The 14143-nt window shown below is 61.6% G+C and overlaps 1 protein-coding gene across 8 annotated transcripts in view; it reads right to left on the bottom strand.

Moving 5' to 3' along the window:
- GRIN1 (glutamate ionotropic receptor NMDA type subunit 1) overlaps positions 1 to 13623 on the bottom strand; it is a 23956-nt gene extending 10333 nt beyond the window's left edge. For 4 of the 8 annotated variants that reach the window (XM_025864867.2, XM_073890013.1, XM_025864864.2 and 1 more), the window contains exons 1-7: positions 12928 to 13623; positions 10250 to 10384; positions 7614 to 7790; positions 5416 to 5478; positions 4530 to 4630; positions 385 to 506; positions 135 to 309 (exon numbers count right to left, since the gene is read on the bottom strand). In XM_025864867.2, coding sequence (XP_025720652.1) covers positions 135 to 309; positions 385 to 506; positions 4530 to 4630; positions 5416 to 5478; positions 7614 to 7790; positions 10250 to 10384; positions 12928 to 13185 — 1031 coding nt within the window. In that variant the 5' untranslated portion in view covers positions 13186 to 13623. The remainder of the gene's footprint in view (positions 1 to 134; positions 310 to 384; positions 507 to 4529; positions 4631 to 5415; positions 5479 to 7613; positions 7791 to 10249; positions 10385 to 12927) is intronic. The other 4 variants (XM_025864868.2, XM_025864866.2, XM_025864865.2 and 1 more) reach the window with 2 other exon arrangements.
- Positions 13624 to 14143: the final 520 nt, after the last annotated feature.

Below are 14143 nucleotides of genomic sequence, written 5' to 3' on the forward strand. Positions count from 1 at the left end.
AAGATAGTCCCCGCCCACCTCTAGAAGAAAGCCCCGCCCACTTCTGGGAGATAGTCCCCGCCCACCCCTAGAAGGGAGCCCCGCCCACCTCTGGAAGACAGTCTCCGCCCACCCCTAGAAGCGAGCCCGCCCACCTCTTGAAGAGCGGCCCTGTCTTCCAGATGTTGGTATTGCCCACGCAGCCCCGGGGCGGGTCGGTGATGTTCTCCTTCTCCAGGAGTTCATGCACTGCCTGGGCCACGACGCCCACGGCGTCGCTGATGTGCGCTGACTCGTTCTTGCCATTGATGAGCTGCAGTCCGATGATGCCTGGGGCGAGTGTGGTGGGCTTAGAGCCCGTGGGGAACCCCGGCCCACCGGGACCCGGAGAGGCCCAGCACTCACCGTCCGGGGCGTAGCGCAGAGCGTTGCCTGAGATCTCGCGCTCCCCCACCAGCCACACGTACCCGGAGCCGGTCATGTTCAGCATCGCGGCTGCGCGGTACACGGTGGCAGCATCGTCCTCGCTGTGGGGCAGAGGGCGATGACGAGCCAGGACTCCAGCCCCTCCCCACCGGACCTACGGGTTCTCCTCTGGAGTCTGGGCCTGTCCCCGCCTCTCCCCCAGCCCACCCTCGCCTGGAAAGAGGCCTGGGGACACTGCCGAGGTGACAGGCCCAGCCCTTCCTGGGTCCAGTGATGGTGCAGAGGGCCCGGTACCAGCCTGCATCGCCAGCCCACACCTGGGCCAGGAGACCGCCCCCGCCCCGCAACAGAGGTGAGGGGGGTGGTGGTGGAGGGTAGGGATGGGGTAATGGGGCCCAGACCCCCAGAGCTTCCAGTCTCTCTTGCTGGCCCTCTGCCTTGGTGAGCAGGGTCAGGGTGCCCCAGATGGTAAGGGATCATTGTTGATTGCTCGCTTGCTCACCAGGTGCCAGGCACTGCTCTGAGCGCTTTACACGGACTCTTGTATTTAATTATCACGGTATCCCTATGCAGCGGACATCAGTACTATCCCTGTGGCAGGAGGGGAAACCAAGGCACCCAAAGCACACAAGTAATGGTAATTGGCAGAGTTGGGTCTGTGTGTGGACAGTCACCCCAGAGCCCATGCCCCTTCGACCTCCTGGACAAGCCGTACACGCTCTGGTTCTCCACATCCACACATGCAAGTTGAGGGGCGGGGGATGCTCCGGGTTGGTCAGATGTTGGTGGGACCCAGTGCCTGGGAACTGCCCTCCGCTTTGCAGCGAAAGCTGCTCGAGAGAGATGAGTGCCGAGAGCTGCTGCCCAGCAGCTGTGCATGTCCTGCCACCCAGGGCTGGGGCGGTGGCAGGATGCAGCGCAGGGCCTTGCCTTGGAGGCGCATGTGATCCTGAGCTCTCGAGGTGTCCTTACAGGTGAGCCCCTGTGCTCCTGGCCCCCTAGGGCTCCCCTTGTCAGGACAAGGATCCTGGGCCTGGTGGGGCTGTGGGGGCCTCTGGGGGTCCTCCCCCTGCTCTGACCTTCCTTTCTCTACCAGCTGGGACCTGGCCACAGATGGCCAGAGACCACAGCTGGCATTTGGCTAATGCGGGGTCCAGAGGGGATGGACGGACTGTCTGAGTGTTGGGTTATTTTCACAATGACTGACTCTGAAAACTGAGGTGGCTCTAGACTCCCTAAGGGGCCTGCCCCCAGTTTTCTCAAGGGTTAGCCAGAGAGGACACGTAGACCTTCCGTGTTTGCTCTACACGACATGCTCCTGCCTGATGTAAGCCATGCACAGAGAGGTGCCCCGGGCAGCACCTCACCCGTGACCAAAGCAGAGCCTCCAGCCAGGACTGCCTGGCAAGGCCAGCGCCGCACCTGTAGGGGCACAGGCTGCCCGGTGAAGCTGGCAGAGAAGCCTGTCTGCGTGACATGGTTCAGTTCCGGGACGTCTGGCTGAGTGGGCCGAGTGCACCGCCACGCTTGTGTCTGTGCGAATCGTTATGACCAGTAAAAAGTTGGAGGCAAAATCCTGATCAGCCCATCCGACTGTTTTAGGGAAGTAACTGGCCCCAGAAAAGACAATCTCGGAAGGCAAGAAGGAAATTGGAGACACGACCTCTCGACGCTCCATAGAAAGTTGCTCAGAAATTGAGACTGGCTTCATGAGGCCTGTCCCCAACATGCTCTCAAGGGCCCTCAGGCAGGAGGAACCCGTGTGTCAGGTGGAAGTACCGGGGTCAGGAAGACCTGTGTGTGCCGCCCCCTCGCCTCCCTGGCTCCTGGGAACCGGGGCGTGCGGGGCGGCCGGGAGCCCCGTCATCATGCCACGCGGGCGTCTCTGCTCCCAGGAGCCCAGGTGTGAGGGGAGGGGTACCTTCTGCTCTTAACGGTCCAGGGAGGGGCCTTGTGTGGGTCCAAGGGGGGTGCTGGTGGTTGTGTGGTTGGTGAGTGCTCTGCCTTTGTTGGCAGTGTCTGTGCACGTGGGGGCTAGGTGCGTGCATGTGGTGTGTGGTGTATGTTGTGTTGTGCCTCTGTGTGTATGAACGTCTTGTGTACATATATGTGTGCACGGTGTGTGGCGTGTATATGGTGTGTACCCATGTGTGGGTGTGCACACGCGTGTGTGTCTATGTAGTATGTGTGTAATGTGTGTTCGTGTGTGTACACACTTGGCATGTGTTGTGCATGGTGTGTACATGGTGTGTGCACATGCGGTGTGTGTGTGTGTGAGTGGTGTGCATATGCTGTGTGCCTGTGGGCACGTGCACAAGGTTTATTTGGGGGTGTGTACACACACGTGTGTGTGTGTGATGTGCATGACGTGTGTACATGTGGTGTTCGGTGGTGTGTGCTCATGTGCATTCTCGCATGTGGTGCACACATAGTTAGTGTGCATGTTTCCATGTGTGCATGGTGTGTGTGCAACTATCAGATGTGACCACATAGCCTGCCCTGGGCTGACCTTTGTTTTGGAGCCATACCTGCCAAACCTGTCTTTGAGCCTGGGAGCTGGCAACGAAGGGCAAGCCCCTCCCAGCCCATGCTCAGGGAGCTTCAGAATGTGGTGTGGTACCTCACGGACCAGAGGGAAACTGGAGAAAGTGCCCACCCCTCTGCTGGGACCCGGGTATGGTGGGAGTCTGTGGATCGGTTCTACTTGTGGCTTTCCGGCCAGTGTCCTGGTGGCCACTCTGGTGATAAGGTGAGGGCTGAGGGGGTCTAGTTTGATGTGACCTCATCCTTTGTTAAGGGGCCCAACAGTTGAACATCTATGTTTTGGCAGAATGAGTTCCTAGAGTTGCTCTGTCCTGGTTGAAGGGGCCTTCTGGTTGTTAGCTAACTGTCCGTTCGCCCATCTGTCTGTCTACTGGTCCACCCACCCACCCACCCTTTGATCCCACCACATGCACTGAACCTCTCTCAAGCCCCATGATGAATGAGGGGGAGTATAAACAAATTGGGAAATCAAATGGAAGGATCTGGTGGGGCTTTTCCCATGGGGCTTGTTCTGGGCAGGGCTTGCCCTGGGAGGGACGGGGCAACCCCTGGCCTTGCCTGCACCTGTCCTTAAACCTTTCTCCTGGAGCCCTCCCCTCAGTGCCCAGGGTCAGTGGTTGGCGTGAGCCCGGGTTAGCCACTGTAAAACAGGGGCAGAAGGGGATGAGCTCCTGGCTCTGGTAAGCGAGGGGCTCCCTGTCTTCCAGCCCAGGGAGCCTTGGTTGGCCCCACCCTCCCCAGCACTGGGAAGTGGGGCACCGGGGTCTGTGTCAGGGGTTTGTTGACGGAATGTCCAAACGGACACCTGCCCTGCAACTCAGAGTATTGCTTCCTCTTTGTGGTCTGCTGGACGGCAGCATTTGGGGAACGCTCCTCTGGGCAGGGTGACCCCTGTTGTCTTTCTCCACTCTGTTGGAGCCCAGTGGCGCTTCTAGGAACGGGCAGACTGGAGTGTGTCCATGTGGGCCCTCCTGGCTATTCCATGGAATGGGGCTCTTCCTTTTCCTAGTCCAGAGGCCTGGACTTTCCCTTCCCAGGGGAACTTAGCCATTTACGGAAAGGGAGGCTTTTGCTGAGGTCTCATTTCCAAGGTCAAGGTGGGGGTCAGGCGCTGGCTGGCTGCAGCTTGGTTTCCACAGGTCCCTAACTGGTTCCTTTCTCCTGCTGTCCACTCCAGCTGCTCCAATCCTGCCGTCCTAGGACTCTGCCTCTCTCTTCGCTGTGGCTTTCTCCCCTGGGCTCACCTGCACACCCACATGTCCCTTCCCTGGGCTTTGCCCCTGAGCCCGGCTCCCAGAGTCCTGGGTCACATCTCTGCCTTTGGGCCATGTTTGCCTTCCTGAGGGCAGGGACTTCTCCATCTCCCATCTCAGAGCAAGCAGCCACAGGGGACTAGAAGGAGGAAGGATGGACAGGTAGAAGGTATTGCACTGGCCAGGTCTCCAGGTGTACGTGGCGGGGGTGGGGGGCGCTCCTCGACATGGCATTTTGGAAGCTGAAACTCAGCGTCAGCCCCACAGTGCCCCTGGCCCAGGTGCAGGCCTGGGCGAAGTAGGGGGAGGGGTCTAGCCCAGCCTCACCTGGCGGAGAGGATGATGACCCGGGCCTCCAGCTCCCGCGCCTCCATCAGCAGGGCCGTCACATTCTTGGTCCCCGGGTCGAACTGCAGCACCTTCTCAGCCTGCGGTGTGAGCGGGAGTGTTAGCAGATGGCTGGGGCAGGGGCATAGCGCCTCAGGGGCGAGAGTCGGGCTGCAGCTGCTAAGAGCCCAGAGGCAGCTTGGCTAGGGCCGCCGCGGCCTGCACCTGCCACCTGCACTGTGCACCTGCCACCTGCACTGTGCACCTGCCTGGCCTGGCCTGGCCTCGCCTGCTGTCCTTTCTTCAGCCTGCTCGCTCTCCTGCGCTCGCTCCATCTCTCCTGTCCTCACTTTCGCACTGAGCATGCAAGCTGAAGTGGGCCGAGACTCAGAAGGATGCGTGCAGCGGACAGGAAACAGAAAAGAGCTTTGGAATGCAACCGGGCGCAGAAATAGGGCCGACTTTTCCAAAACCACGGGAGATCCTCTCAGGCCTGACCCTGCAGGCCCCTGCAGGAGTGGCTGGACCGACAGGGGCAGGCGGGCAGCTGGGCGGGCGGGCTCCCTCCTGGGTTCCGCGAGGAAACCCTGGGGGTCCCAGAGATTCGCATGCACTTCCCAGAGAGCAGCTCCTCCTGCGGCCGGCCCGGCCGTGCCTGCTTCTCGGTGCAGGCCAAGGCTGAGGCCGCGGTGGGCGGGCCGCGGGCACCCACGCGGCCCCGCTCCTGCCCTCTCCTGCCTGCCGCTGCCTGCTTCACGGCCTCACTCTCCTCCAGGCTCAGGCCTGCGGCGCAGCACAGCCGGGCCGACAGCGGCCCTAGCGGCCGAGGCGCCGGAGGCCAGGGCTCCCTAGTCGGTGGGTGGCGTGCACGTCCATGCATATATACCTTGGGTCCGCGCTTGTTGTCATAGGACAGTTGGTCGAGGTTTTCATAGTTCCTTTTTTTACTCTGATGAATAATGTGCACAGAGAAAATATGCAGACACAGAAGAAGATTATAAACGGTTGAAAATGACGGCGCTGAAGCAACCACACCACCTCCTCGGCACGTCTGCAGACGGGCACATACCTGGAGCTCGCAAACACCGCGGCCCGAGCGGGCTGGGGGCCAGGGCAGTGCTGGGGGCGAGGGGGCACGGGGGCCACCGGGGCTCCCAGCCACGGAGCTGTGCTCTTGGAAAAGGTCACACTTGGGAGAAAGGGCGGCCCTGTCTGTGTCCCTTTGGGGTCCCACCTGCCTCCCCCACCCCTGCCATGCACCTGCTGCGTGGTCCCAGCAGTGCCCACCCCACCCGAGGCAGTCCTGAATGGGGGTGAGCAGTCCCTCCCTCATGCCCTGTGTCCCCTCTGTCCCTCCCCTCCTGGCACCCTCCCCTCTATCTCCCTTAGAGGCCCAGGTGCCTGTTCTCACTGATGGGTGTGTGCACAGCTGTCGGCCCACGCGTGCACTGGTGAGCGAGTGTGATAGGACTCTGTGTGTGTGTGTGTGCGTGCATGCGTACGGGTCGTGTGCATCTGCGGGCATCTCTGTGAAAGTGTCAGTCTACACAAGATTTTGGTGGAGAAATGAGGGCCAGTGCCATCTGCGCACTCGTGTGTATGTGTGTGTGAGAAGGCGTGCAGGCGCGTGTGTGGGCGTGTGTGTGAGTTGGTGGGGTGAGTGTGTCTGTGGGCTACAGACCTGTGTGCGTGTCCAGGTACGGTCTCAGGCTGTGGTGGGAGATGTGAAATGTGAGCGGATTGTCTTGGGAATGACCACATGTCCCTGTGAGCATGGGCGCACGTGGGTGGGTGTGCAGGGACACGGCCAGTAAGCGTGTGAGTGTGTGTAGCCATCGGTGGGCCCGCCAGGAGGTGACCAGCCTGCCAGGCGCTGGGGGTCAGCCCTCCCTCTCAGACTCAGCCAATCTCCCACAGCAGGGCCCCCCCCCCCAGGAACCTCTGAGTCTGCCCTCTGGCTTCACCCACCCCAGCCGGTGCCCTCTACTCCCTGCAGGGGCCTGTGAGGGGCCTGGGGTTGGCACTAAGTTGGTTGAAGCCAGCTCTGACTTCACAGACAGAACATGCTTCCCACCACCCCCTTGGTCTGGCCTCCCCGGGCCCGCCCCAGCCTAGGCCTCCCCCCGCCCCTCTGCGCCTCGGCCTCCATCCTAACTGAGGGGCCATGGCACAGGGCTTGAGCTCTCAGGGCTCTGGGCTGGGTGAAGGCGGGACCCTGGGCTTCCTCAAGCTGGCAGTGGGGGCGGGCAAGGAAGGGGGTGGGGGTCACCTGGACCCCCAGAAATGGCCACTCTGCCCTCTCTGCGGCCCCACAGAGTGGGGGCCAGGCTGGGGCTGTTGGTCAGTGTATCTAGAGCCAGGAGGGTAACTGGTCTCTTGGAGGAACCCAGAGCCCAGCCCCATGGTGGGAGTGAGGTGAGGAGGGGACAGCCTCCGGGCTAGGTTGGGGGAGCGGGAGGCCTGAAGGGGGCAGAGCCCAGGCAGAGGAGAGGGGGTGGCAGCTGTCTGTGGATGAGCTTCGGGTAGGACAATGGGCAGCTGAGAGGGGGAGGGCAGCAGGGGAGGTGAGGTCGTGCAATGCAGGGAGGGAGGGTACCGGGTCCTTTGGGGGAGGGGCACGACGCACGGTCGCTGGGGCTCTGGGGCCGCTGTGGGGAGGGTTAGGGGGCGGGAGGAGGGGCGGGGCCGCGCCGGGTCTGGCTGGGGCCTCCGCCTTCTGGGGTTGGGGGCGCTGCGGGGGACGGGGGCGCAACTGCAAGGGGCGGGGGCGGGCCTTGCAGCCCCGTGAGGGGGAGGGTGCTGCGCTGGGCGGGGTGGGGTGTTTGCGGAGCTCCAGGTGGTCCTGCCCTCGCCCCGCAGGGACTGACACGAAGGAGATTTCGACTAATGGCAAAGCGAGTGAAATGAGCCGAGAACAGGCTGGGGCGGGCGCTCGCCAGACGTAGTGGTGCTGACCATGCACGATGGAAAGAAAGGGTGTTCACACACGGGCCACAGACACAGCGCAGGCAGCGCGCCGGCTCCTCCGGCTCCTCGGCTCCTCGGCTCCTCCTCGGCTCCTCCCGCCCGCGGCCCGGGCCTCACCTTGGACTCGCGCTCCTCCAGCAGCGTCTCCAGGCGCTTCTGCGCGGCCCTGCCCTCGTGGTCGTCGCTGACCAGGAGGATGATGTGGTTCCAGCTGTAGACGCGCATCATCTCGAACCACACACTGGACTGGTGGGAGTAGGGCGGCACCGTGCGAAGGAAGCTCAGGTGTATGCTCTGCGGGAACACAGGGAGGCTGAGGGGCCGGCGGGGGAATGGGGGCGCTTCCCCCACGCCCTCCTCCCGCTGCAGACGCCAGCAGACCCCTCAGCCCGGGACCCTGCTTCCTCCTAGCTCTACCCTCAGACCGCTGGGGGCCACCTGCCAGAGCCAGGGACCCCACTGCCCCTGCTGCCCCCCACGCCGTCCAATCTGAGAAACAGCGCTCGGTGTCTGCCCAGGTCTCTGGAACTGTCGGAAGTGTCCCTGACATGAGCTCCCCGGCTCCCTGGCTGCTGTCCCCGCACAGCCTCTCAACTATCCGCAGTGGGGCTTCCCAGGGCTCCTTCCCAAAATTCACACAACCGTAGTGTTTGCCAGAAGTCTTTATTTGGGGCCAAAACCTTGTCTTCAAGTCCAGAGGTTGCTGCTGGCTGACCCTGCCTTCCTTCTCTGTGTGTACATGCAACTGCCAGGATGGGGCAGGGCAGGGCAGGAGCGCACAGCAGGCTCTGCCCTCTGCAGTCTTGCCCCTCCATGTCTGCCCAGGGAATGCTAGTCCCACGCTGATCTTGTGGTGCTCTGAGATGTCCACATCATTTCTCCACCTGCTCCCTCTTTGTGGCCTGGGGGGCAGTGCCTTGGAACCTGAGCGCAAGAATGCCCCTTTGCCTCTGGCCCTCATCCACTTGTCAGCATGGCTGCAAGGGGGTTGTAGTTGGGGTCTCGGACTGGCTCTGACCCAGGCCTCCCGGTCTGTGTGTTGGGCACAGATTGGCCATGGATTGGGACCCTGAGTGGGGCCAGGGCGGAGTTGTGAGGTTTGGTCCTCATGCTGGACCAGGGAGTTGGGCCACAATCTGAATCTGGGCTGGGGTTCTGCCCTGGGAGAGGGCGCCTCCTCCCAGCTGCTTTCCTGGGTAGAGCACAGTTCCTTCCTCTTGCTTACGAGGGGACGGGTGCCAGACAGCTAAGGAGGTTGGAGGGCACAGGAAAGGGTCCCCCACTTCTCTGCAGCTGAGGGCTAAGTGCATCTGAACAGTCTGGGTGCCTCAGCTATATGCTGGGGCTTCCAGAGCCTCAGGAAGGAGCTGCCGCTCCAGCCTCCAACTGGCTTCCTCCCTTGGGGGCTTCCTGGACAAACTTTGGCACTGGCCTCAGTTTCCCCTCGCCTCTGGACAGACCCATCCCTGACCTCCCCAGACCCCCTGGCCCTGGCTGGGATGACCTCCATGCCTTAGGCAGCTTTATCTAGAACTGTGGACTCCCGGCAAGATGGACCTGGAGGGGATGGGAGACTGGGAAGCCCCCAGCACACGGCCCCTCCTCTGGCCCCTCCTGATCTGTCTGCAGGTAGCCCAAGGTCTGGAGGAAGACGTGGAGCAGGCTGTGGGGCCCTCCCAGCTTCCTGGTGGTTCTTGGCTTCCCCAGCTGATGAGTCCTCCCAGGATCATGGGCAGACGCTGTGGGAGAGCTGTGTGGCCTAGAACGAGTTCCCCACCTCTTTGGGATACCAGCTCAGTGACCTCTTGGCTCCTCCAGCTGCTGCTCCAGGATTGCATGGCTCCAGCCAGACCCTCATTCCCCACCCGGGGGCCACAAGGGTCCTATATGCTGCTGAGTGTTGGTGCTTGCAGCCCCAGGACCTGCAGACCCCAGTCTAGCCTCTCCTGCCATGAGCTGCCTCCTCCATTACCCTGCACATACGCGGACATCTTTTTCACCTGTGCCCTGCAGCGGGAAAGGCTGGGACCCACAACCTCATGGCTGCCTGGTGCACCCCTTCCAGGCTTTTCCTCCCCTGGCAGTGCCCCCTCCAGCTCTCCAAAATCCACCTGTCTGTCCCTTCTCCCGGCCCACGGGAACTTCTGCTGTTTCCGAGGGCTTGTTATTGGTGCCTGTCGCTTGCCAGAGTAAGTGTATGTGTGTGTGTGGGCATGAGTATAAGTGCACGAGTGTGCCTTACACAGCCTACTCAGCTGTGTGTGATGGAGCATGAGTGTGTGGGAGGGTGAACACCTTGGTGTGTGTGTGAGTGTAAGAGTGTGTATGGTGTGAGTGTGCATGTGTGAATGTGTGTAAGAGCACCTGAGTGTTTGTTCATGGGGATATGTTTGTGTGTGCACGTGAACTTGGTGTGAATGTATGGGTTTATTTGTATCTGTGAACCTGTGTGAGTCTGAGTTTGTCTGCTAGGAGAATGTGTATCGGTGTGTATGTGCGTGTGTGTCAGTGAGTCTGTGTGTGTCTGAGGCTCTGTGTATGGGTATGAGTGTGTGAACATGCATGAATGCACGAGCTCACGTCTCACCCTGCTGCTCCTTGAGCCCAGAGCCCATGGTCTGAGCACCTCTGTGCCTCCGCCCTCCTCCCTCACCCCAGGGCAGCTGCCAGTGGCCCTGGGCTGCCGGACTCAGCCACTGGGTCTGAACACAGGAACAGAGCCAGCTGGGTCCCCATGGAGTGGTCAGGCTTACCTTGTCTGAATAGATGGACATACGGGTGGTCAGCCCCAGGACGGGGATGCGGTAGAAGCCGGCTGTGTAGGAGACGGGGGTGGGAGTGAAGTGGTCGTTGGGGGTAGGTGGGTGGCTAACTAGGATGGCGTAGACCTGTGGACACAGGGCACAGGGTCAGCTCGAGTGGGGGGTGAGGGTGGGATGGGCACTGCACTGGAGCTGGCTGCCCCGAAGCAGTGGAGGCTGAACTCAGCAGGCCAGGGGTGGGGACATCCAGGGGCACCATTTGTGCACACATGCAGCCCAAGGGGTACACACCCCCAGGCAAGGGGACAAGACCCAAGAACCACCCTCAGAGTCTACAATTGAAGGGGTGAGTGAGTCAGAAGCAGAGCAAGACTCCAGGGGGCAGACAGGACACACAGGGAGATGACAGACCCCTCCCTGCACTTTTCCCTGCCTGGGGCCTCCCTTCATCCCTCACACTGGAGGAACTGTCCTGGGATGTGTATTGAGACCCTGAAAGGGAAGGCAGAGACTGTTCTCGGGATGTCCCAGGAGGTACACATCGCCCGTATCATGGGCTGGTGAGAATGGCTGGTCCCGCATCATGCTGACGAGCACACCCACTGTCCCTCCGCCTGGGCACGGAGGCCAGTGCTCCAGAAACCGCGAGCTGCTCCAAAGGTCTGCATCTAATACTGCAGATGGAGTTTTGTTGGGAGAAGTCAGGCAAGGAGTCACGGGCGCCCTCAATCCTGCAGGTGTCTTCCAGGGGCCGGCTGAGCTCAGCCTAGTTTGAACCAGACTTAGTCCTGACTTTGAACGCTGACCACATCCTCAAGAAAGGAGAGTGCTGGGGAGGGGTGGGCAGCCTGGCCTTCCTGCCTGGACCACGGCCCCTGCAGGCAGGTCTGAAGCCGGTGGCTCAGTACTCCAAGGCAGGGGAAGGGTGGTGGCGGGGAGCAGATGGCTTGGCACCTCCCTGCCACCCTCCCATTAGAAGGGCCTGTGTCTGTCCCAACTCCGCCTCCCAGTCTGTGAGCCACAGAGCCCACCTCTTCCTGCTCATGGGGTGGGGGGGTGGCATGCTCCGGCCCCACACATGGGGCAATGGCTGCCAAGCTAGCACAGCCCTCACCCATAAGGTGTGCCCCGCGAGGGGCAGCTGCTGCTGTCACTGTCACTGTTGCTCCTGGCACTGGCTGTTCTCTGAGGGAACAATGCTCACAGATGGCGTAACTGTGAGTGGGAGGAGGGGCCCCCAGAAAGGGCCCTACCCGGACTCTCTAACTCCGCTTCTTCACGTTTCTCGCTCATCCCAGATGGGACACGTGACCTAAGCTGCTGGCCACGAAGACTTCACCCAGTCCTATCTCTCGTGCTTGGGGCTGGGAGCATGGAGGTGGCTTGTGAGGTGGGGAGGGGGAGATTTCTGAGCAAAGCTCAGCCCCAGCCTCTGCAGTTGGAGCTGTTTGGACTGGCTATCCCTTCCCAGGCCCTCACCTCCAGTCTGCAACCAAAAGTGCCCAGTCTGTGTCTGCGTGAGTGTCTGATCATACAGGTGTTCACAAGTGTGTGCTGGAATATGCATGTGTATAAATGTATGCCCCAACATGTCCTTATGTGTATGTGCATGTGTGTGCATGATTGAGCCCCTGTTTGCATGTGCACCTGGGTGTGCCAAGCACTGTGTGGCCCATGAGCATGTGTGTCCATGGGTGTGCATGCGTGTTGGGCAGATGTGTGTGAGTGAGCATGTGCAATCGATTGTGTAATGCTGGTGTGCATGAGTGTGTGCTAATGTAAGTCTAGGCATCTCTGTGCATAAACACAGATGTGCATGTGTGAGTGTGCTTGTTCACCGATGTCCACAGATGTGCTGTGTCTGGCAGGTGAGCAAGGATAAGCATCATTTGGCCCAGTGTCGGTCCCGACTCTTACATAAAGGGCTGCATTGCAGTGATCCCGTGGATTCATTGGAATTCAGCAGGCAGCACGGCACAGGGGCGGACAGCTCTGACGGGCAAAATCCTAAGAGTCATGTCCTCCCCCGCAGCGCTGGCAGTCAGCGGCTCCCGCGCTGTGTGCCCGGACACCTCCCACATGCACAGTCCCTGCTCCCACCCTCCAGAACACTCTGCTTCAACACCTGGTCCATTTCTTATCTCTGGTCCATGGATGGGGGTCCATGGATGGGGGAAGAGGAGGGAGGAAGGGAAGGAGGTCTAGAAGCAGAGACAAAGATGGCCCCAGGCCCCATCCTGTTTAAAGACCTGCTCACAGTGCGTGCTTGGGGCTGGGAGAGCCCTTCTGCCCATAAGCCCAGGATACCCACCCTTCACTGACACAGTGATGAAACAAACCATGAAATGCTTGCCACACGTCTGCACACATGGGTCAGGATCTGGAGCCCTGGAACCTTGTGAGGACTGACCATGGTGGCAGGTGATCAGTGGGGGGGGGGGAGCAAGATGTGGCAAGATGGGGAACTGGTGTTTGGCTGCTAGTGAGACCAGCCCTTTCCAACATGAGCCAGCTCGCTTAGGGGTCCTCTCTCAAGAGGGCTAGGAAAGGGTGGGATGAAACTGGGACAGTAGGAGGGATGGAGGGTAGAGGAGGGAGGATGGTGGGGAGGCGGTGGGGGGAGGGGTAAGAGCTGCGCTGCGGGAGCCCTGGTGGGGGGTGGTGGGCACCTGGCTGGAGATGAGGTCCTCGCACACCGACAGGGCCATCTGGATGGCGTTGGGTTTGTGGGTGACGGAGGTGGCATTGAGTTGGATCTTCCAGGAGCCATGCCGCTTGTTGGCCTGGTTCACGGCCTCACGGAACATCTGCTCGTGCTTCCTCGTGCTCAGCACAGCTCCGATGTTGACGATCTTGGGGTCGCAGGCAGCGCGGGCAAAGGAGCAGGAGAAAAGCAGGGCGAGTGTCAGCAGGCGCATGGTGCTCATGGGCTCCGGGCAGAGCCCTAGCTCTGGGCAGCGCGAATACGGGGCCCTCGGCGCATCCCCAGCGGGGTGTCCCGGCCGTCCTGCGCGCGCCCGATCCCGCGGGCTGGGGGCGCCACGTCTTCCCCCGGAGCCGTAGTCCCCGGACGTCTGCGGGAGGGAAGAGGGCACCCGAGCCCTCGGTGGGCGGGCGCTGTGCCGGGCACGCGGGGGTCCCACGGCCGCGGGAGCGGCTGGCGCTGTCCGCGGTGCTGAAGCGGGTCCCGGCGCTGCTCCAGGCGCCCGGCGCCGCCGAGAGCTCGTCGCAGCCGCGGCTCCTCCGCGGGCTTCGCTGGTCCTGGTCCCGACGCTGCGGCGACCGGCAGCTACGGAGCCGCGAGTGGGGCCAGCGTCTCCTGCCCCTCCCGCCGCCCCCGCTTCCCAACACGGAGCGGCGCCTCCCGCGCCAGAGTGTGCGCCTGCGTTGGTGCGAGCATTTATCAGAGCACACGAGGGGTGGGGGGAGGCTGTGCGCGAGTGTGCGTGTACGCGCGGGTGTGTTTGGAGGGGTCGCTGCGACAGCGACCTGCAGGGAGATGAGTTTAGAGAGGTTAGAGGGGTTCGTGTCCCTGCGGCAGCCTTGCGTGTCTTTAACATGACCAAATGTGTCCTGGCAGTGTGTGCGTGTGTGTGGGCACGCGCGCGCGCGCACGAGTCCTCACCCATAGTCAACGATATTTCGGGGCCTGACTCTGCTGGCTGGAGACCCAGAGGTGTGGAGAGGCCCTAAGCCATGTCTCTAGGGGAGGGACAGTGGGACTCCCCCCTCCAAAAGGCTCAAAAATGGGGGAGAGATCCCATCTGCCTGGCCATGTGACTTGGACTCCCCCCAGAGGGTTGAGAAGAATAGAAAGGGTGACAGCGGCTGCCCCCATGTTGAGCTGGGTCTTCCAGCGGAGTCCGGGGTCTGGACCCAAATCAG

Source organism: Callorhinus ursinus, unplaced genomic scaffold, assembly GCF_003265705.2.
Source record: "Callorhinus ursinus isolate GAN/ISIS: 27379988/994484 unplaced genomic scaffold, GSC_fseal_2.0 scaffold125, whole genome shotgun sequence".
NCBI classification, from domain to species: Eukaryota; Metazoa; Chordata; class Mammalia; order Carnivora; family Otariidae; genus Callorhinus; species Callorhinus ursinus.